This window comes from Geotrypetes seraphini, chromosome 4 (genome assembly GCF_902459505.1).
Source record: "Geotrypetes seraphini chromosome 4, aGeoSer1.1, whole genome shotgun sequence".
Taxonomy (NCBI): domain Eukaryota; kingdom Metazoa; phylum Chordata; class Amphibia; order Gymnophiona; family Dermophiidae; genus Geotrypetes; species Geotrypetes seraphini.
Window position 1 is genome coordinate 131,216,843 of NC_047087.1, and position 23,243 is coordinate 131,240,085.

The 23,243-nt window shown below is 41.3% G+C and overlaps 1 protein-coding gene across 5 annotated transcripts in view; it reads right to left on the reverse strand.

The window, feature by feature from the left end:
* The window catches only part of TMPRSS2 (transmembrane serine protease 2), a 236,722-nt gene that overhangs the window by 73,699 nt on the left and 139,780 nt on the right, over positions 1-23,243 (reverse strand). For all 5 annotated transcript variants that reach the window (XR_004539249.1, XR_004539251.1, XR_004539252.1 and 2 more), the window contains 4 exons: positions 22,749-22,835; positions 19,113-19,223; positions 11,020-11,149; positions 4,181-4,285 (listed from right to left, as the gene is read on the reverse strand). Coding sequence is in view for 1 of the 5 variants with exons in the window: in XM_033942439.1 (XP_033798330.1) it covers positions 4,181-4,285; positions 11,020-11,149; positions 19,113-19,223; positions 22,749-22,835 (433 nt within the window). In the remaining 4 variants the exon portion in view is untranslated. The remainder of the gene's footprint in view (positions 1-4,180; positions 4,286-11,019; positions 11,150-19,112; positions 19,224-22,748; positions 22,836-23,243) is intronic.

Here is a 23,243-nt window from a genome sequence, read left to right on the forward strand (position 1 = left end):
GGGTCAGTCGAGGGTCTTAGTCAAAGGAATTTGGTTTTGTTCTTATTTAGTTTGAGGCAGTGAGTTGATGTCCAGTTTTCTATGATGTGGACACTTTTTTTGACAATGGTGAGGGTGCTGGCTAATGCAGCCATTATAGGTAGCATGATTGTTATGTCGTCTGCATAAGTGAAATATTTTATTTGTGCGAGATCTGGGTTGGCTCTCAAGGATTGCATTAGAAGGCTGAACACTGATGGTAAAAATGGGAATCCTTAGGGTATTGATCTGTGAAGTGGTGTGAGAACCTGAAGAGCTTGGTGGGTCTGGATAGTGCGTATGAGAAGCAGTGAAGTTGAAACCCCTTACGCAACAACCAGAGTGAAACGGAGGGTTCCCCGTTGGGTTCAGTGGCTGCAGGGCCCAGGAGGTGAAGGACAGAGATCCTGGATGCCAAAGCAGCTAAGTTGTTCTCTTTTTTTGCTGTATTCCACGCTGAATCCTGGACTACTTTGCTACAGTGCCGATTTACCCATTTTTTTCACAATTGAGGGCTATGTGTCCCGGTGTGTTTTGTAACATCTCCCTGCAGGCTACCATAGATCTTTTTCTACTGGTTCTATATTTTGGAGTACAGGGTTAGCCTTGAAAGGTGAAAGGTGGAGTTTTTTGCCAGATGAAGCTGAACTGAGGCTTTTTCTCCACCTTTCTTTCCTTTCTTTTTCCCTGTTACTTCCTGTTGTGTGATTGGCTTGTGTGTGTGTGTGAAATTAAAGCCTGTTAGTGTTGCACAGGGGAGGTTTGTTGTCCATATGGGGTTCTGATTTAGAGGTAATATAATTGGAGTTTAACTGACCCTTTTCCTGAGAGTATAGTATTAGTGATCCTTAGGGAGCCCCACTGGGAGGGTGGCAGCTGCCAAAGTTCACTATCCTTATGTACAGCATAGTGCTGAGTAGATAGGAAGCCTTGGAACCAGGAAAGGATTGGGTTACTAAATCTGAAATCACTGAAGATCTCAGACACTTGATCAAAGTCTACTAGGTTAGATTAGTGCTGCAACCACTGTCTCAGTGCTATGATTTTTCTTGAATCCCAATTATGAAGGATGGAGAATACTGAAGCATTGAGAGTAGCATTTGAGTTGTCCTGTGACATATCTCTCCATCATTTTGATGAATAGGCGGATGGAAGTTACTGGCCGATAATTAATCACATCAGAGGGACTGAGTTTTGGGTTCTTGGGAATGGATGTTAAGATAATTCCTCCTCCTGACTTGGGGAAAAGGAAACTTGGGTTATTTTTCCTATGGTTGTTGGGATGACTGCTTTGATCAGGTAAGGTGGGCAGGTGTCGAGACTGCAGTATGTTTTGGAGTATTTTAGGAGAAGCCGTTTTGTGTCTTTCAATGTAATCTCTTTAAAATCATTCCAAGATCTGCCTGCTGGTATTTCCAAAGGTGGTTTTGTTGCAGTGGGTCTAGCTGCATTGGTGGGGGGTAGCAGGTCTGGTAGCCCCTCCCAAGCAAAAACTCAGGAAGGACTGCAAATTCACCTCCATCCCCTCATCTCTCTTGCTACCTACCTCTAGCCTTCCCATCACACATTTAGTGTATGGGTCAGTGGGTCCTCCTCTTCTGTTATTCCGCCAGCGGTTGGCGTACCCCAGGGTTGTGTCTTAGGGCCTCTTTTCTCACTTTATACTTCCTCCCTCGGTGCCCTGATCTCTTTTCATCACTGCCAGTATCACCTATATGCTGATGACTCCCAGATTTACCTCTCTACATCCGAAATTTCACCTAAAATCCAAGAAAAAGTCTCAGCTTGTTTGGCTAACATTGCTGCTTGGATGTCCTGCCATCATTTGAAACTAAATATGTCCAAGACTGAGCTGCTCCTCTTTCCTCCTAAACCCTCTGCTCCTCTCCCTCCGTTCTGTCTTTGTAAGTAATACCATCATCGTCCCAGTCTCCTTTGCTCACAACCTTGGAGTCATCTTCAATTCTGACCTCTCATTTTCTATGCACATCCAACAAACTGCTAAGGCCTGTCGCTTCTTTCTCTAAAGCATCACCAAAATTTGTCCCTTCTTCTCCGAGCACACTACCCAGACCCTTGTCCTCATGCTTAGCCTACTGCAATCTACTAACTGGTCTCCTGCAGTGCTGCCTCTCCCCCCCCCTTACAATCTTTGACTCATTTTCCACCAACCTCGCTACACTCATGTTACCCCTCTCCTTAAATCACTTCACTGGCTCCCTATTCACCTACAGTTCAAACTCCTATTACTAACTTACAAGTGTGTTCATTCTGCTGCCCCTCAATCTCTTTTCTCTCTCTTTATACACCTCCCAGAGAACTCCGTTCCTCAGATCAGCTGCTCTTAGTTGTACCCTTCTCCTCCTTTGCCAATTCCAGACTTCATTCCTTTTGTCTGTCTGCCTCGTATGTCTGGAATAAGCTACCTGAGTTTTTCCACCATGCCTCTTTTCTTACCTTGTTTAAAAGCAGACTGAAAACCAACCTTTTTGATACAGCCTTCAAATCCCTAACCCTACTCCCCACTGCCCATCACCCTAGCCAGCAGATTAACCATTCCCCCCCTAATTGTATCTATGGCATACTGTTTGCCTGTCTTGTCTGTTTAGATTGTAAGCTCCTTTGAACAGTGACTATCTCCTTCGTGACTCTGTACAGTGCTGCATATGTCTGGCAGGGCTATAGAAATAGTAGTAGTAGTTTGCTTTAAAATAGTTGGCTAGTTCTAGAGCTGTTGGAATAGCGGGATTGTTGCCATTTCTGATCTTGTTTGTGTTGGTTAGGTTATCTAATATTGAGAATAGCTTGTTGATTTTAAGATTATCTTCTGTGCCGATCTATTTAGAGTAGTACTTTTCTTCTTTTGTGTCAATAGTGATTTATATTCTAGGATTTTATGGCACCAATTAGTCTTCCTGTCTGGGGATGGGTGTTTATGCCAGTAGTGCTCGGCTTGTCAGCAAGCTCTTCTAGGGCCACAAGTGCCGAGTCAAACCACTTCTCTGAAGTTTGGATTCTTTTGCTGCATTTGAGCGGAGCTAGTTTGTTACAGATTTGTTCATCGATCATTTTTCAATGGTCCAGGGATAACAACGAGTTATCTAGTTAACTGCAGTATTATTTAGGGGCTTTCTTTCTATAATAAGAGGCTGGGGGGGTCAGTTTAGCTATTGATATCTCTTTCCAGAATATGGTGAATTTTATGAATATGTGATCTGATCAAGGTACTTTGGATAGGGAGTTAAATTATAGGTAGCTTGTGCTTTTTGTTGAAGAGGAGGAAGTAAGTAGATGTAACTGATGGCCCTTTTCATGTGTGGGTTGTTAAAACAAGAGTTTGAGGTCTAGCTCATTTAAGAGTTCAAGGAATATCAGGGTTTGAGAGTTTGAGGTTGAGTCCAAGTGGAAACTGAGGTCTTCTATGATGAAAAGTATAGTCATATTGTACTGTGGTTCTTGAGGTTATTTCTGAGAACTGTGGTTCAGCTTCCAGACACTTTCCAGGAGGGATGTAGAATAGTATGTAGCAGACAAGATGTTGGGAAGAGTTGCTGTTTATTTCTACCATTAGTAGTTCTAATGAGGTGAGAGTTAGAGTCCATGATTCTGATGTGAAAAGATGATTTGTGCAGTTATTACCAGATCACCGCCCCTGCGACCAGTTCAATAGGTAGGTGATTTTGTAGTCTAATGAGTAGAGTAGTTGTAATCTGCGGTCATCTTGCATTGGCATCCTTTTCGGTTAGGAATAGAAAGCCGGGTTGTAATTCATTGAGCACATCTTTTATAATTTCAGTCTTGTTGACCACTGATCTTGTGTTAGCATATTCACATTGTGTAGAATTATTGGATAGAATAGCCCCTAAGAAGAGTGTGAGGGTTAAACAAAGGGAAAATAGATGATTTGAAAATGGATTTAGAATAGATGATAATAGAATGAATTGGAGAAAAGCAGTTGAAAATTATAAACAGGCTACATCAATTGCCAAGCAGAGTTATTATTCCACTATCACTAATAGAGATATTTCTCACATCAATAAATTTTTCAGGTGGAATGGGGCAGGGCAATGCACCTGGGTTTTCCCATCCTTAAATATGGTAACCCTAGTTAAATTGGTCCAAAACACATAAAATAACGGAAATAGCAAAAGGTGGCTCCTACCTGTTGTACAGCTTCCGATATAAATCTATATTTTCAGAGCTTGTATTCAACAACATGAAGCTCGTAGCAGTAGAGGCAGAAGTTCCTTGACTCATGTATGTGTCTCTAATAAACATCCACAAAGCAATAGGGTTGAGGGTGTTTAGTCATCATTCCTTCACAAAACACAATATGCACCAACACAGAATACAAAAAAAGTCTTTTAAACTGCTATTGTTATTCTTTGGGCTTCCAGCTTTATACACAGTATAAAACATCTCCTCTATATCCAGTCTCACTCAGTCATCAAAGTAACAGTCATATGGCCAAAGTTCATAGCTGAACCTCAAATCTGACCACTAGATATTTCCATTTAACAGCTGAACTATTCACCACCGCAAGGATACGATTGTCAGATACAGATCATTCTCAGCATGGGCCAGCATAAGGAGCAAATGCCAACAGGGATATCAGACCCAGGAATTTCCTTATAATGGAATATGACCCCCTAGCAGTAGGCAAGTGAGACTGCTGCTAGGGGCGCAATTTTGACAGACAGATTGGGCAATACTCATGGCCAATCCCACAAAACACCAAGGAATTTTAAGGTAGCTCCTATAGGGGTTGGGGGTGGAGGGCAGGTGGAGGTCAGTACGTGGAGGGGTTGGGTCCGGGGGGGGGAATTAAATGACTGTGGCCTGATGTTCCTGGGCCATAGGAATAACACTGCTTGAGAGGTGGCTTGCAAGCGGCATTATTCCTATAATATGGGCTTCAGCAACTTAGTATTGGGATACCATGGGTTGCTGAATCCTGTGGAGCTTCAAGGTATAGTACTGCAATATTGCAGTAATCTAATTTGCTTAATACATATTGCAATAATTTAATTTAACACAACTGATTGGACTATTAATCTAAATTACTCATTAAAATATTTATGTAATCTTCTTAATTTTCTCATTACTCAAAAGCAATTTTTGGTTAAATGATTTATTTGTTCCTCCATGCTATGCATTCCTGAAGATTTTATGGATTGTTCCAATTTATATTTTATACCTTTTGATCTGTAGCCTTTGGTAATAATGCAATTTTTTTACAAAATTCAATTGTAAATAATTGCTTTTCATCTGATTACTGATGAGAGACATACATTTAGCAATTATGGGCAACAGATTCCCATGCTGAATTTATTTAAGATGATATCATCTGAATAAATATAAATTTGAAAACTAATTCTTCCAATTAAAATGACCTAAAGATGACATTAAAAACATTGAAAATAAAAAAAACCCCCAAACACAAACTATTGACAGTGGAGACCCCTGGGAGACTCCCTCTGCATTTTAACATACATGATCTACCGGTATTTGAGAAAAATCTTCTAACCCAGTTTAACACTTTACCAGAAATACCTATACTATCCAACTTGCTCAGATACACTAAATCAAAAGCACTTGAGATCTCTAATTACCATTAAGAATGTTGGTTGCCATTATTCATGATGCTTTTAACTTGTGTTATCAATGTACACAGCAATGTTTCTGTGCTATGCAATATATGAAGTCCAATTAAAAAGAATGCAAGAGAATAAAGTGTTCTAAATATCCCTCTAAATAGCCAATAACTAATCAACCTAGAATCTTATCAAAATAAGATAACAGGTATAGTTTAAGTGGGTAGAAGTCTCTCTTGCCTGCTAAAACTAGGCTGAATATATACCCCACAATTTATAAAAACTCAGTTTAAAAAAGTGAAGAGGCAAGTTCCATGGCATAGAGCCATTTGTGCATGCTAACTATCGTATGGTAAGTCCAGGCTTATTTCCCTGATCAGTTTGCCTCAGAACTGGGCACCTTAAGATGGAGATACAATCCAGGTATGAGACATTCCCCAATCATTGCATAATAGCACCACTTAATGCCTAGTTTAGTTTACATTTGCATCTGGTTCTACAGAGAACTACAGTCTATATGTATCAGAACAGTTGGGAATCTCTAGGTAGCTGCAAATGAAAGCTCACACAGTTTGAGGCAGGGTCCAGCTAAGGTAGAAACTCAAAAGGCCATTTTCATGTTACTACTACGAACTACTGCTAATCATTTCTAAAGCACTGCTAGACATACGCAGCACTGTACATTAAAATATTCAAGAGCTTACAATCTACTTAAGACATGCTTGACCAAATAGGTGGTTGGAGGATAGGAGTTAAAAGCAACCTCAAAGTGGGTCTTGAGCCTGGATTTGGATACAGCCAGGGACGGAGCTTGACGTAGTGATTCAGGGAGTTTGTTCCAGGCATAAAGAACAGCAAGAGAGAAGAACGGAGTTTTGAGTTGGCAACAGTGGAGAAAGGTACTGATAAGACAGACTTGCCAATGAGTGGATCTCGCAGGGTGGAGTATAAGAAGAGATATAAGTGAAGAAAGATATTGAGGAGTTGAACAGTGAATGCATTTGTAGGTCAATAAAAGGAGTTTGAATTGTATGAGGAAATGGATGGGGAGCCAATGGAGTGATCTGAGGAGAGGGGTGATATGGGTATATCAACTCTAGTGGAAAATAAGTTGTGCAGCAGAATTTTTGAGTTGGTTCCGAGGAAGACATGTGAGAAGCAAGTTGCAGTAGTCAAGGCGAGAGGTGAGTTTTGGTAGTCGGCTGGATTTGTGCAGAGAAGGAAAGGGGTTGCAAGCTGACAAGACAGAAAGGATGAGAGCACTATTCACTGAAATAGAGAGTGGAGGGGATGGGGGACAGGAAAGGTAGATTTAGGTGGAAGAATAAGTAACTCAGTCTTGGCTCTATTCAGCTTTAGGTGGCAGTGGGTCATCCAGGAAGCAATGTCTGACAGAAGATTTCTGGTATGGAGAGGTAGATCTGGGAATCGTCAGCATAAAGGAGGTACTGAAAACCATGGGATGAGATCAGAGCACCAAGGGAATGATGGAGAAGATGAGGTGTGATTTCTTGAGATTCTGGTTTAATTTATGTTTATCATTTTTGGCCAGTTATTATGATTTGGCATTTGTGTTCTGTGTGTGTGACCAAGGTATTCTGTTAGGAGGAATTTTCTATGTAACATTCAGTTTTCCTGATATTGTGAGGGGAGATAAGTTTTGTTGATCCTTTTCCTGTATTTGTGATTTATAAAATGATAGTTGTACAGCATATTGTTCCTTTTTATACTTTAATAAAATGATTTCAGTATAAAATAGCTATTCAAGACTTGTGTGGATGGGATCAGTCACAGTCCATGGGGACAGAGTCTATGGGGACAGGGATAGGGACAGAGTCTATGGGGACAGGGCAGGGACTGATTTTTTCCCCCACGTCATTCTCTACCCAGGACAGAGCCCTGGGTTACCCTGACTGATAGCAGGATAATATTGGGGAGGCTCCACCACTGTATACACTAAGTGCTGGATTCTGTATAGGATGCCCAATCTCAGAAGCCACCTAAGCGGCTTTGAGAATCACACACGGGTGTCCTATAGATAATCGGGTCTGTCTTCATGGACAGACGCCTAAGCCCACCTAATAACCCAATTCTTTAACAGGTGTCCACAGGCGCCGATTAGAAAATCGGGTTGCCTCTGAGCTTATTGCAGCAAGGAATCTCTCTGCCGTGATAAGTTTAGTGGCAACCCATTCCCCCCCCTGAAAACTACCAGGAGGATGGATGACCAGTACCTCCTGCTGGAACTGCCCCCAAACATCATGGGGATCCCCTCGACCGGACCCCACCAGCACACACACCCCCGGAACCCCCCATACCTTAAATCGTTGGCCAGCCAGAGGCATCCTTCCTGCCTCCAGCTGGATGGCCCACCATCTCGTGAATGGCGGATCTGCCCCTTCCCGGTACATTGTGGGATGTACCAGAAAGGGGCCTTAGGCCCTGATTGGTCCAGGCACTTAAGGCCCCTCCCATCTGGGCCAACCAGAATCTTAGGTCCCATTTGCAGTGCATTCTGGGACACACTGGGAGTAGTCTAAGATTCTGATTGGCCAGATCCCTGTGTCTGGGTAGATCCGGCGGGGGGATGCCCACGATGCTTAGGGGGGTTCCCAGCAGAAGGGATTGGGCATCCCTCCTGACGGTGATGTACGGGGGGGGGGTCCAGCAGGGACTGGGCATCCCTCTTTCTGGCGATGTACGGGAGGGACGGGCGGCCACTAAACGTATCGCACAGGGAGATCCCTTGCCGCGATAAGCTCAGCGGCCATGTTTGCTTACATTGCAGAAGTCTACTGCGGGTCTAGGGAGGTGCATACAGCTGCCTAGGCTTGCCTAAGGCTACTTCCGGGCCAAGGCATGCCCACACCTAGCCTTATTTATTTTATTTATTTATTTATTCATTTATCCATCCCATCCTTCCAAAGGAGCCCAGAACAGGTTACAAAGGTACCTTCATAGTATAGAAGGACAAAATTATTGAAAGACATTTTTGGAAAACATAGCTTAGAAGAATTTTTGGCATTTGTAGAAGATATTACATGGTAAAGTATAGATTTAGGGCAGCATTCACTGTACTAACAGAACAAAACATAATTGTACTAAAGTTTTAGTGTTGTAAGTGAGTACATGAATTGGTGGTCGGTAGTTAAGGTCCTTGAGTAGCGTCGGTCATTATGGAGTTTGTGAGTAGCGTTGGACATTAAGGAGCTGGATTTGTGAAGAGGAAGATTGTCATGGCCTTTTTGAAGTTCCATAGATTGTCTAGCGATCTAATAGATGTGGGGATGATGTGCCAGAATCTGGGTATAAACTGTGAATAAGAGCATTTGCGGGCTGTTTCAGTTTTGAATGAACGACCACGTGATAGTGTGAGCCGTCTCTCTGTTTGCGATCTCAGTGATCTGTTTGGAATGTAAATTTGTAGTTTTGATGTCATATAGTTCAGTGTCAGTTTGTGGAAGGTCTTGAAGGCTAGGAGCAAGGCTTTAAAGGCGCAGCACTTTTGGATAGGTAACCAATGCATGGATGTTAATGTTGGTGTGACATGGTCTCGGAAGCCTAGGATTTTCAGGAGTCAGATGGCTGCATTTTGTACACCTTGGAGGCGGGAGAGGGTTTTGTGGGTAAGCCCACTAGTAGTGCATTGCAATAGTCTAAGCGATATAATACAAATGCATGCAGTAGTAGGGCAAAATCGGTTTCTGAAAAGTAAGGACGGATACACCTCAGTTGACGGAGGTAGTAGAAGGATGAAGACACTAAGTTTGATACGTGATTTTGAGAGTGATAGATTTGAGTCCAGGATCACTCCTAGGCAAGCTTAGGCATGCTTACACGTCTCTCTAGGCTCCCGGAAGCGCCTACAATGTAGGCGGCCTGCCTTGGGAGGTTTAAAAAAAAAAAAAAAAGTGCGTCCTGATTGGCTGGTTAGGCAGCAGTTGGCCACTTACAATCGGGATGCCGTTTAAAGAATTTGGTCCTAAAAGGTGCAGTGTGATAAATAAGAGTGGAACCAAGTCCTGACATTCAAGTGAGGACAGCGTACCATGAAGAAGGTGATGTTTACAGCAGGGGTGTCCAACCTGAGGCCCAAGGGCCGTATGCGGCCCCGTGAAGTGTTTTGTGCGGCCCAGGTCAAGGGCGATGCAGTGTTTTTCTCTACTGCCCCCGGCTCCCTCCTCTGTCTTGCTGCAGTGTTTGCTTTGCGCATTTGTATGGCCCCAGAAACATTTTTTTCAGCCATTGTGGCCCAGGGAAGCCAAAAGGTTGGATACCCCTGGTCTACAGTGTTGAAGGCAGCGCAAAGAAATAAAAACATTACTGTTCAAAAAATATCTCCCATCACTCTAACCACCACCCAATGAGCTCCCAATCAACGACTTCGGAAATACCCACCTATATTATCTTTTTATCTGTGATCTAGAATGTACTGTAATTCTTCTACACTACACCCGATTTAACCAATCGAGTTGACATGTATTTCCTCTGTAAAATGCATTATCTTCTGTTATATGTATTATCTTCTGTAATAAGTATTATCTTCTGTGAAATTGTAGTAACATAACTCATTACTGTTCCTGTAACTTACTCTTATCCTGAAATGTAATTCTACTGGAATGTCCCAGATATTTTCTATACTGTAATCCGCCTAGAACCGCAAGGCACAGGCGGAATAGAAATCCCTAATGTAATGTAATGTAATGTAATTGAGAAGGATGAGGATAAAATAGAGCCCTTTGGATTTGGCCAGGGATAGGTCATTAGAGACATTAGCAAAGGCATTAGTGAAGGGAGTGAAAGACTGATCGGAGTGGTCAAAAACAGTTAGAGTTGACAAGAAGTTAAGGCAACGGCAGTGAACAGCATGTTGAAGTAGCTTGGATAAGAAGGGGAGGAGGAAGATGGGATGATTACTGGACAGCCAGGTAGGGTCCAGTCAGTGGCATGGTAAGGGTGAACGGTACCTGGGGCGGTGGTGCCCCTCCCCCGCCCTCTTCCCCACCCCCCTGCTGCGCGTGCCCCCCTTCCATTTCCCCGTACCTTTTTAACTTCTCTGGTGTGAGCAGCATGCCCATGTCAGTGTTGGGTTCTCCTCAGACATCACTTCCTTGGTGCGGGTCCCAAAGTGACGTCACAGAGAGTGCCAATGCCAATGTGGGCAGCAACCTCGCTTGTGGAAGTAAAAAAGGTATGGGAGAAGGCAAGGGGTGCATGGCTAGGAGGAGGGGTGTCGCACCCTTAGGAAGACCACACTCAGGGTGGACCGGCCCCCGTACTATACCATTGGGTCCAGTGATGGTTTTTGAGGGTACCCAAAAAGGCCATTGTCATGCCTTTCCTCACCTCTTTCCTCAACAAAAACAAGTGGATGTAGGACTCTGGAAAGAAACAATCAATCACTTACATGTTGTATCCAATGTCTTTACAGGTTTGCCTCCCATAGGCATCGTTCCAGTTGTCCAGGCACACAGGAAACCAGTCTTCCTTCTCTGAGAAGTATGCCTGCAGCATGAAATTAGGTCCATAGAGTCGCACTGCAATGAAAAGAGTTGCTCAAAGTTGATTGTACAAAGTACACTGATTTTAAATGTCAGCAAATGGTTGTGTAACCCCTGGCCTCCTAAGGCTGGTTATGTGCACAGGAGGAAGGACAAAAGAACACTATCAGGTAAAAAGAGAGTAAATAGGTCAAATAGAAATTCCCCCTTACCAGTATATTCAGGGCTCTGGGACACTGATCCCCAGAGCTATATATAAGTATATAAAGCTCTGGGGATCAGTGTCCCAGGAGGGGGAGAGTGCCGATAAGGTTAGTTCCCTATCTAGTGCTGTTATATAGTTAACCACTGGCACGCACGGGGATCTGAGGCCTCTCCTCTATAAAGAACTTTAAATGTGTGATTAGTGGAGATAAGTCTGATATGAGAAAACTTCTCAATGTTTCTAATCAAGAATTTGAAAATTGAATAGAAGGGAGGTATTTTGGTGGATTTATGATTGATCTCTCTTTATCCTATATACATTGTTTTGGATCTATAGTGTCCCATCTAAAATATGGAATCCTCAGACTCCAAAAAATTCTGCAGAGTGGTCCGAGTCACAGCTTTCTTGTTTGTTCTGTGAGCAAGTTTGATGTTTTAACATTTGTTTATATTTTACTATTGGCCTGGATGTTGTAGAATTTTCAATTTGTGTCAACTGGACTGATCTATGGAAAGTAGGTGATTTCTGTGTAGCGTTTTCTCAGGATCTTTTCTACTTTCAGGTGTCAGCTTGAACATTGGCAGGTTTGGCAACTGAGTCACTATCAGATAGGACTCTTTTGCACCAGCGGTTTGATAGCTTGTGCTTGTCTGGGATGCCTAGAGCCCTGATCAGTACTCTGTCCCCAACTTGTAACACTTGGCTTTTGACTCAGGCATCATAGTGTATTTTGTTTGTCAGCTGTCACCTGAGCTCCTCGATATGCAGCATTGAGTTGCTGCTTGAGATTCTGGATGTTTTTGAGATAGATTCCTGAAGAGTGTCCATCTGGTGTGACCCAAAAACATACATCCACAGATAGTCTAGCTTCTCAGTCAAACATAAGATAATAAGGGGAATACCTAGTGGTATTGTGTAGTTGTACGCATGTAACAATCTGCTAACATGTTGACTCCATTGTTGTTTCTACTTTGGGTCTAAGGTACTGTATATATAAACAGATTCTTGGGCCAAAAAAATGGCCCCAAAATGGGGGGGTGTCTCGGTTTATATTTGAGTCTACACTTGAGTACTTCTCTAACTAAAAAAGTGATAAGTGATACGATGTGTAATGGGTAGCCAATGCGCTTCTTTCAAAAGAGGAGCGACGTGGTCATATTTCCCTAGTTTATATATAAATTTTATTGCAGTTTTTTGGATAAGCTGAAGATGTTGAGTTTCCTTTTTAGGAATTCCATTGTAAAGAGAATTACAATAATCAAGGTGCGAAATGACTAGGGAATGAACTAGGGTCGTGATTGCTTCAGTTTCAAGGATGGAGGTTAATGATCGAATAAGTCGTAGTTTGTAGAAGCAGGTTTTTACTACTGAACTGATATGATCATGAAATGTTAAATCTTTGTCTATGATGACCCCCTAATAATTTTATTTTTGTTTCCATTTTTACAGGCTGAGATTTAAGGTAGATTTTTCCTGTTACTGTTTTGTTAGGGTTGGTTGAGAAGAGAATACCATAAGATTTATTAATGTTGAGGGAGAGTTTGTTAGCAAAGAGCCAATCACTTATTTTATCTAGTTTTGAATTAATTTCCTATATATCGGCGATGTTTGTGGAATCTATGGGGTGAAGTATTTGGATGTCATCTGCGTAGGCAAAAATTGTGAAACCTATAGATTGTGCTAAAGTGAGAAGAGGGGACATGAATATATTAAATAGCAAAGGGGATAGAATAGAACACTGTGGAACACCGTAGGTTTGAAATACAGGTGAAGAAGTTTTGTTGTTTGAGTAAACATTAAAACAACGATCGGTAAAGTATGAGGCGAACCATGAGAGTGCTTGGCCAGTAATACCACAGTCTCTAAGGCGGTCGAGGAGGAGAGAGTGGTCAACAGTGTCGAAGGTGGCAGAAAGATCGAGAGAGATAAGGAGAACAGATTTTCGATGATCAAGGAAATAGCATATAGTAGAGAGAAGTCCTAGTAATGATAGTTCCATGGAATAAGATGAGCGAAAACCAGTTTGATTGGGATGTAAGGCATTGGTTTTGTCAATGAAATCGGCTAGTTGGTTGTATATGATTTTTTCCGTTATTTTAGAGATGAGAGGCAGATTAGCAATTGGGCGGAAGTTTGATAATGAAGTTGGGTCTGAGTTGGGATTTTTTAATTTTGGGTAAACAAGAGCCGATTTCTAGGCTTTTGGAACAAAACTATTAGACAAACTGTTAGTCACCATTTCCAAAAGAAATGGCCCAAAGAGAGGGAAGAATTTTTTGAGAATTAAGGGGGGGATACTTTCTATTGAATTGTTAGATGCATTTGTAGATTGTAGTGTTTTCTGAAGGTTTGCTAGAGAGGGAGGAATAAAGTTATTACAGGTACTAAAAGATAGAAAAGTTGACTGGTTGATGACATCTTGAGGGGGAGTGTGGATAGATTGAGTGAGATCTGATCTGATCTCTTTAACTTTATTATCGAAGAAGAGGGCAAGCTCAGAAGCAGGTGGTTGTATGGGTAATGGGGAAGGTTTCTTGTTAGAATAGGGGGATAATGATTGAACTATACTAAAGAGGGATGAAGAGTTGTGAGTTGTGGTGATGTATTTAGAGTAATATTCTTTTTTTGCTTATTGTATGGCATTTTTATATTGGGTAGCTTTTTCCTTGTATAACATGAGAGAATTGTTTGATTGAGATTTCCGCCATTTATGCTCTGTAGACCGGAGGTGTCTATGGAGGAGAGCGAGTTGGTCATTGTACCATGGTTTTCTATTTGGTTGTGATTTTAATAATCTTTTCTGAGGGGGGGCAATGGAGTCCATTAAGGACTTTATTGACGTGGTCTAAAGAGAAAATAAAGGGGGAAAGAGAAAGAAAGAGAAGATGCTGGAAGGGGGGTAAAGCGGGAAGAGTTATTAAAAAAAAAAACCTGGAGAATAATAGGATGAGGGAGATGGAAAGCTGCAAATAGAAGTAGATAGAGATGCAGAAAAATAAATGGAGGAAAACAGAAAATGTTAAAAGTCAGAGATGGATGTAGGAGAAGAAAGTAGATAGACTGAAGACCATGAAAGAAAATTAAGAAAGAAGTAGATTCTGGAAACTAGGATAAACATGAATAAAATAGCCAGACACCAAAGGTAGAAAAAAATCATTTTATTTTTAATTTCATGAATAGTACTGTAAGTTTATACTGCTTTTATTTTCAAAAGTGTACAGTGCTGTTCTCTCTCTGGTGTTGAACTGCATATGGCTTCTTGAGGTTTAAGTTTGATTTTTGCCTACTTTTATTTAAGTTTGTGGTTGCTTGTAGTTGCATTTTCTATGTAGGGGCCTTGTGAATATGTTAGCTTTGGGATATTTGCATCACAGATATTTGTATTATGTTTAGTGACTTAGGAGACAGCTGATGAGGAAGAAAGATGAGCAGTCTTTATAGATTGACTCACCATGATAAACCAAATTTCTAACCAGTGTAAATACTCGAATATAAACTGAGGTACCCTTTTTTTCTCTCCAAAAAGGTTTTTGGAGGGGAAAAAAGGATACCTTGTTTTATATTTGGATAAGTTTATATTCGAGAATATACGGTTCACAACATGTTTCTATTGAATCTTTCTACTGGATCTCCCTGTGGATGGTACGGTGTGGTATGTGACTTTTTGATGCAACAAACTGCATATTTCTCTGATTAACCGACTTTCAAAATCTCTCTCTCGGTCAGAGTGGATTCTGTTTAGAAATCCATAGTGTACAAAATATTTCTCCCATAACATTTTTTTTTGCAACTGTGTCTGCTCATTAATTTTCAGTAGGACAAGCTTGGGCATACCAGGCAAAATGCTCAGTGACCACCAAAATATTATCAGCGTTTCAGCTGTTGTTTTCCAAACACAGGAAATCAATGTACACTAGGTCTAGTGGTCCATTGCTGGTAATGTGTATTAGAAGTGCAGCGTGAGTAGGCAATGTTTTTCCATAATACCACTTCCCACATGGCTTAACATACTGTTTGATAAGAACAGAAGAATAGCCTTACTGGGTCAGACCAATGGTCCATCAAGCCCAGAAGCCCATTCTCACGGTGGCCAATTCAGGTCACTAGTACCTGGCAAAAACCCAAGGTGTAGCAATATTTCATGCTACCAATACAGGGCAAGCAGTGGCTTCCCCCATGTCTTTCTCAATAACAGACTATGGACTTTTCCTCTAGGAACTTGTCCAAACCTTTCTTAAAACAGCTACACTATCCGCTCTTATCACTTCCTCTGGCAACATATTCCAGAGCTTAATTATTCTCTGAGTGAAAAAAAATTTCCTCCTATTGGTTTTAAAAGTATTTCCATGCAACTTCGAGTGTCCTCTAGTCTTTGTAATTTTTGACGGAATGAAAAATCAATCCACTTGTACCTGTTCTACACCACTCAGGATCACTTTTCTGTGCCTTCTGCAGGTCAGATTTACTTAAATTAAATAATCTTCACTTAGGCTGGTGACATTGGTAATTGCTTTGCCCTCACTAGTAGGCTGGCACAAGGCACTTGACTCCAATTTCTAATACTTGCACCCATGGGTCATAAGAATTGCTGCTGTATGTTCTCCTTGTGCATCAGCATTAATGTTTACTTTTCCTGGGTGGTATTTCAAACTGAAATCATATGCAGCTAGTGCAGCAAGCCACCTGTGACCAGTAGCATTGAACTTGGCTGAAGTCTGCACATATATAAGTCAAGGATATGGCCTTTTTCATCTGTTGGACCGGATATTTTGAGATCTACAAGGTGCTAACCAATCGTTTGAGGAATTCAATTGTAAAAAAAAAAAAATTGCTTACCAAAACTCCTAGTTTCCACTGTCTCCTTGACGTTTTTCCCATGAGTCCATGCATCTATGGAAGTCATCTTGGGTGAGTGCCTTGAGGACCTCCTGCGATTCTGCCTGGATCTCTTCAATTGTATTAAAAAAGCACCCTTTCAGTTGTAATTTCATTTTGGGGAATAGGGAGGGAATAGTGTGTAATCACTGTAATGTTTCTGGAAGTTCCGAACAGACAAACACAGTGGGCCTTCTGTTCACCAGTTAGCAGACTTGGCACAAATTTCGCAGAAATGCGTTTCATGTTCAATTCGTCTGACAAAATTCATTGAACTCTCCCATATGACTGTCCTACTGTCTCAATAATCATGGATAGTTTGCCTATGATCTGTAAGGATAGTCTCACAAAATTTTGCTAAGGCTTTCCAGTGTTGTGCTGGATGATAGTCATCCGACAGATGTTCATCCATCCTTGTTGACAGTCGCAGACAGATGTTCATCCATCCTTGAAGCTTTTGTACCATGTGTCCAGAGCGTTTGCTTTGGCACATGGCATTATCTCCAAAGGCTTCATGGAGCATACGATTCGTTTCTGCAGCAGTTTTTTTAAAGTTTGAAAAAAAATTTGATGCAGATTCGTTGCTCAGTAAAATCCATCATATCAAAATCTGCCGAGTCAGTAAAACACAACCTTACAAAACTGCACAGAACAAAACGCGACCATTCAGCCGCACACCCATTGCATATTGATTCACAAAGCATACTGCTAGACACCTCTAGCGGTGGAAGGGCATACGTGCCCTGTTCACATTACTCGAACTTTTAGGTAGCACCTCATATTTGTCAGTCTTCAAGCAGCATTTTGAAGTAGTGGACAGCATCATCATCAGAGGCTTCTAGGGAAAAATTTATGTTGTAGTCTGCACATATGTAAGTCAAGGGTATGGCCTTTTTGTGCATTGGACTGGATGTTTTGAGCTCTATTTGGCAGTCTTCAAGTAGTGTTTTGAAATAGTGGACAGTATTATCATCATCAGAGGCTTCAAGGGGAAGATTTAGAATATAATTCATTATCCAGCATCCTAAACGAGCAATTCCTATTTGCTTCTAGGGAGATTAATGTAGGATGAATAATATGCATCTCTCCCAAAGAGGATTTCTCTTGGATTTTGGTTTCTTTTTAAAAATGTATATTATATTATGGGCAAGTATGGAGCTTTAATTTAACATGACTTCATATACTTTGTAATGTACACATTGTAAGTTGTTGTATGCCATTCAGAATAGTTAGTAAAGACAGGGGAGTCAGCTCTATAAAGTAATAAATGAAAAGAAAAGAAATATTCCTTATGTTCCAGTAGAATAAATGGAAGAGGGTATATGTTACGCTCAGGGGTCTTGGTAATTTTGGAAACTATTGCTCCATACAGCTTGAGATCTGTATTCATTGGCATCCTGTGAAGTACAACACAAACCTTCCATCTACAGAGCTCATTTGGAAGTTGCAGTGGCAATGTGGTTGAACTTCATATTGTCATTAATCTTGTTTGTTGTTTTTTTGATTAAGTGGAATAGAAGCTCATCGAAATAAAGAAATGTTGAATAGTAGGGTTATATGATGCCTCAGAGAGTTGGTACTGTTCCTCTTATAGTTCAGTTTACTATCTGACTGGCCAACCGAAAGAACCTCAAGCTATTCATGACAATTTTTCCCCAACTATATTTTACAAAGCATAAGTAATGGATAATGGATCACGACTACGGTGGTATAGTCATGAGTGAAACACGAACATTTTCAGGTCAAAAGCAGAAAGGGAAACTTTCTCCTTTGGAATTTTACACCAACTAGGGGTGGCCCTAGGAGGAATATAAAGCTATGTGAAGATGGAAATGAGGCCCTATAATGAGTTTTAAGTCAATAGGGACTAAAAAGTAGGAAAGAAAAGTGGGCCTACGTGCAGCAAAAACAGAATCACTCATTGGTAGAGCTATAGCTGCCCAACACAAATAACCTTTACTTTTTATATCATATTTTAAATGATTTTCTTGTGATTTTGACACTGATTTTATATTAATTCTGCAAGATCTCACCATTTTTCATGGAATTTCGTGGCTAAATATGACAGCAAGTGTTCTTACTAAACGCCTACAGGGGTTGACGGTCATTGCAATTTTACTGGTCAGAAACAGCTTCTGGCTGGTTAAGCCATCTATTCGGGGTAACCAGTCATTTTCTGAGGTACTTAACCTGTTAGCATGAAACTCAAAACCAGCTATTTGGGGGGCATCCAGTTAAGTACTGATATTAAGAGCTTAACCAGACAGGTTAACATCATAAACAGGACCAAATAAAAGTCAGTCCATTCTTTATGTGGTAACCCATAGCCAGTTAAGTATTCAAGTTTCAAGTTTAATGTTCATTTGATGAATCGCTTATAACAATATCTAAGCGATGTACAATTTAAAAACCATCAGAATGTGGTAATACAATTAGAGTAACAAAAAATTTTAATCAAAAGACAAATAACATTGGACAGACATGAGAGGTTGGGGAGGAAGGGGAAAGTTACAATTTTTATATTTAGAATTTAACATCAATGGGAAAATACATTGGGTAGTAACGGGTTTTAATAAAAAGAGAAGAATATAGAAACCTGGTAGAAACCGGGTTTTAATAAAAAGAGAAGAATATAGAAACCTGAAATATTACTTTTCATGCATCAAATGCATCTTGAAATAAGTATGTCTTTAAAAGTATTGAATATCGCACTTAACTGGCTATGTGTTAACCAGCTCTATAAAACCCAAAATTTGATGCCGGTGCCCAGAAATGGCCTGGCATTGAATTTCCAGGTTTAGTGTCAGTCAGCAAAACACCAATTGCCACCGGCTGGATATCAGGTCCTAAATTAATAAATACCAGCTTCTTCATAGGAGTATGAAGTTTACTGCTTGATGAAAGTGCCATCCTACTTACTGCACTGGCTCTCATCCTCTCCATTAGGACAATGGGGGATCCCATCACACCACTGAGAGGGTTTGATGTTTGAACCCGAAGAAGAGCAGGTGAACAGGTGGTTGTTTGTAACTGAGAGAGAAAAAAAAAAAAAGACAGGGCTCAATGTAACATATATAATGTACTATATTATGAGAGAACATAAGAATAACATTACTGGGTCAGACCAATGGTCCAACTAGCCCATTAGCCCATCCTCATGGTGGCCTATCCAGGTCACCTGGCAAAAACCCCAATAGTAGCAAGATTCCATGCTACCAATCCAGGGCAAGCAATGGTTTCCCCCATGTCTGTTTCAATTAACAAGCTATGAACTTTTCCTCCAGGAAATTGTCCAAAACTTTCTTAAATCCAGCTACATTAACCACTCTTACCACAACCTCTGGCAACGTGTTCCAGAGCTTAACAATTCTCCAAGTGAAAAAGTATTTCCTCCTATTGGTTTTAAAAAGTATCTCCCTGTAACTTTATCAAGTATCCCCTAGTCTTTGTAATTTTTGACAGAGTAAAAAATTGATCCATCTGCCAATGTTCTACACACCTCAGGATTTTGTAGACTTCAATCATATCTCACTTCAGCTGTCTCTTTTCCAAGCTGAAGAGCCCTAACCTTTTTTAGGCTTTCCTCATACAAGAGGAGTGGCTCCCCCATCAGCTTGTGATTCTATGTTTCCATGTCACTTAGTTCTGGAGAGCCACTCCTCATTTTTACCTCACAACAAATACGGCAAGTTACTCGTGCTAATGAAATCGAAACAAAAACTACCCACTCTTACGAGTCAAGGAAAAGCTAGGAAATACTGAAATATAAATATATACACCCAGCCATACACTTGCCCCCCTCTTTTACAAAGGTGCGCTAAGCTTTTTAGCACGTGCTAAATATTAGCGCGCACTAAACACATTGAATGCTAACGTGTGCATGTTATCCTATGGATGTGTTAGCGGTTAGCGCACGCATTGATTTAGCGCGTGCTAAATCCATGCTAAAACGTTTAGCGTGCCTTTGGAATAAAAAGGGCCTTAGAGATAAACATGTAGCTAGTCGGAAGGTTTTTTTGGTCACTGGCAGTGTTATGTCTAGATATTCAGTACTGGGCCATGCTTGGGTACTAACTTTGACTATCCAGGTTAGCATGGCCATCTTTCCCTTATCTGATTACATTAGAAGTAGCCTAATGGTTAGTGCAGTAGGCTGAGAACCTAAGTTCAACTCCCACTGCAGCTCCTTGCGACTCTGGGCAAGTTACTAAATCGACCATTGCCTCAGGTATTTAAAAAAAATAGCCTGTAAGCCAGGGATTTCAAGTAAAGCCTGAAGGGCGCTTGAACCCTCCTGTCCAGCAGCAACATTGAATCTTCTTCAATAAAGATCAGTTTTTACACCTTCTACATCGTATCTGCAGTTTTTCTTTGTTAAGGGCTGAATATGACTTTAAATTGGTAAAGGCTCGTGAATTTTATATTGCCTTTCTGTGGCACACCCAAAGCAGTTTATATGCAGGCACTTTTTCTGTCCCTAGTGGGCTTACAGCAGGGTCTCGAAGTCCCTCCTTGAGGGCCGCAATCCAGTTGGGTTTTCAGGATTTCCTCAATGAATATGCATTGAAAGCAATGCATGCACATAAATCTCATGCATATTCATTGGGGAAATCCTGAAAACCCAACTGGATTGCGGCCCTCAAGGAGGGACTTCGAGACCCCTGCTGTAAGCCCACTAGGGACTGAAAAAGTGCCTGCATATAAACTGCTTTGGGTGTGCCACAGAAAGGCAATATAAAATTCACGAGCCTTTACCAATTTAAAGTCATATTCAGCCCTTAACAAAGAAAAACTGCAGATACGATGTAGAAGGTGTAAAAACTGATCTTTATTGAAGAAGATTCAATGTTGCTGCTGGACAGGAGGGTTCAAGCGCCCTTCAGGCTTTACTTGTTTTGTCAGTGTCTCTGCGCCTTTGCATAGGCCTGAGGAAGGAGTGTTTTCCGAACACGGACCGTGTCGGGTCCTGTGGACTCGCACCCGAGAACCTATATATTTTATTATTTTGAATGCTACATTGAATCTTCTTCAATCAAAATCAGCTTTTAGACCTTGTTTATCGCATCTGCAGTTTTTCTTAACCATCTAAGTGAAACTGGATAAAGCTAGCACTGAGTTTTATGCCAACTGTTTTGTCCAGTTAACACTTAACTGCTTAAGTGCAGACTCTGCTCTAGAATCCCCACAGAATAGCCAGCTACAGCTTTAGCAGTCAGTGTGATTTGCTGTGCTATAAATATTGGAGCTTTTTTTCTTTTAGCATTGTACATCACTTCAGCTTGTTGAATGAAGTGGGATGTCAAGTGGCAGTAAACTATGAACTATTCAGCAACACTAGACAGCAATAGTCCCAGCAGGAGTCTGGTTAAATTGATCTGAATAAAAATCAACCTCTTTCATTTCTACCACATTTTTTTTAAAATTAGATATCCATTTTCAAGATTTAAGCAGGTAACTCTAGCTTTTACCTGCCTTATCTCTGGCACTTTAAAAATATTTGGCCAGCTTCGTGCATGGGAGGCCAGAGGCCATCGGGACAGAAAGCCATCCCATGTAAATGCAGATTTTCTGCTGACTGCCCAGCTCAGGGACCATTCTATCAGGGGAAAAAGCCAGGCACATCCAGCATCTGCCTTTCCACCTATGTCCACTACCACCAGTTCCTTCTTTGTACCTCCGCTCTCCCCCTTCCCCTTCCAACTGCTTCACACCTCTACCCCAGGCTGGCAACCCGACTTCCAGAAACAGTCTACAAGGGAGGTGGAGGGGTATGGCAGAGTCTTCAATGCAGATACAGGATCAAGGCCCCACATTTCCCTTCTATGGTATTGCAGCTTCTGATGATCTGGATGTAATGCAGCTGCCTCCATTCCATGCCTCTCTCATGCATAATAAACCTGAAAATAAACCTGAAATATCTGAAAACCCAATTAGTCAACTGTCTCCTAGGATAAGTCTGGGGACCACTCATGTATATCAGGGGATTTGGTAATCCTTCACAGGAAAATGGCAGATAATCAGCATGAGCCTCTAATCATCCCCTTCCCCTGTGGTAAGCCTCCAATCCCTTCCTCAAATTTTAATTACAGCAATGGTAGTACCATAATGATAAGTGAGTAAGACTATTAAAACAGGCTCACAGGCTTGGAAGATCACAAGAGAAGTATGTTTGAAGGTAGATATTAGCAGGCATGATTTTGACTTCACAAGAAAAGATTAGATTGCAATAATGGCTGATCACTTTCCTCAAGCATGATTACATCAAGAAAATGGCCACTCCATTGGTTTCCCGCTATCGCCATACCAGATTATGGGGGGGAGGGGAGGAGTTTCTATTTGTCAGGCATGCTAAGTTTTCTTTAGAAGATGTAGCAGGTTGAGTTTGCCACTTAGCTGGAAAAACACTACCGACCCCTGGTGTAGATATAATTTTCCCTGTTATTTTGGATGTCACTAGTCAGTGAACTGAAGTGTTTCTAGACCAACAATGATCAGAAAATGACTTCCCTACCCTATTCCCAGTCACAAAAGTGTTAAAAAAGCCAAAATCCTTACCAAAGTACCAAATGAGCACAGCTGCAACAATGGCAATAGCAAGTATTACCACGGAAGACACCACAATGCAAGTAATCTTCTTGGTCTCTGCAATCCAAGGGCCAAGCAAAGGTTTTGTTATTTATCATGTTAGCTGGTGGAATGGAAAACATGGATTAGCCTAGTGATAAAAGCTCATAAAAGGTAGGAGGGCTATCAGAGAAGGGGGTGATCAAGAGGAAGGGTCTAGAGCTGGATCTAGGACTGGCACTAAGTGGGAGGGTCCTTCTCATATGCTGCCTATAGACACAGAAAGAGAAAGTAAAGTCAGAGTGGACATAAGAGCAGAAAACAATTGCTGTATCCCTTTTTACCCTCTCCTGTTTCTCATCACATGCAGTCTGCAGTGTCAACTCCATCTTCATAGACTCCACTGAGGATAGAGGTGAAGCTGGAGAAGACAGTGCAGAGCAGAACGCAGTGGTTGCCAACCAGCCAGCATTTAGCCAAGTCTGA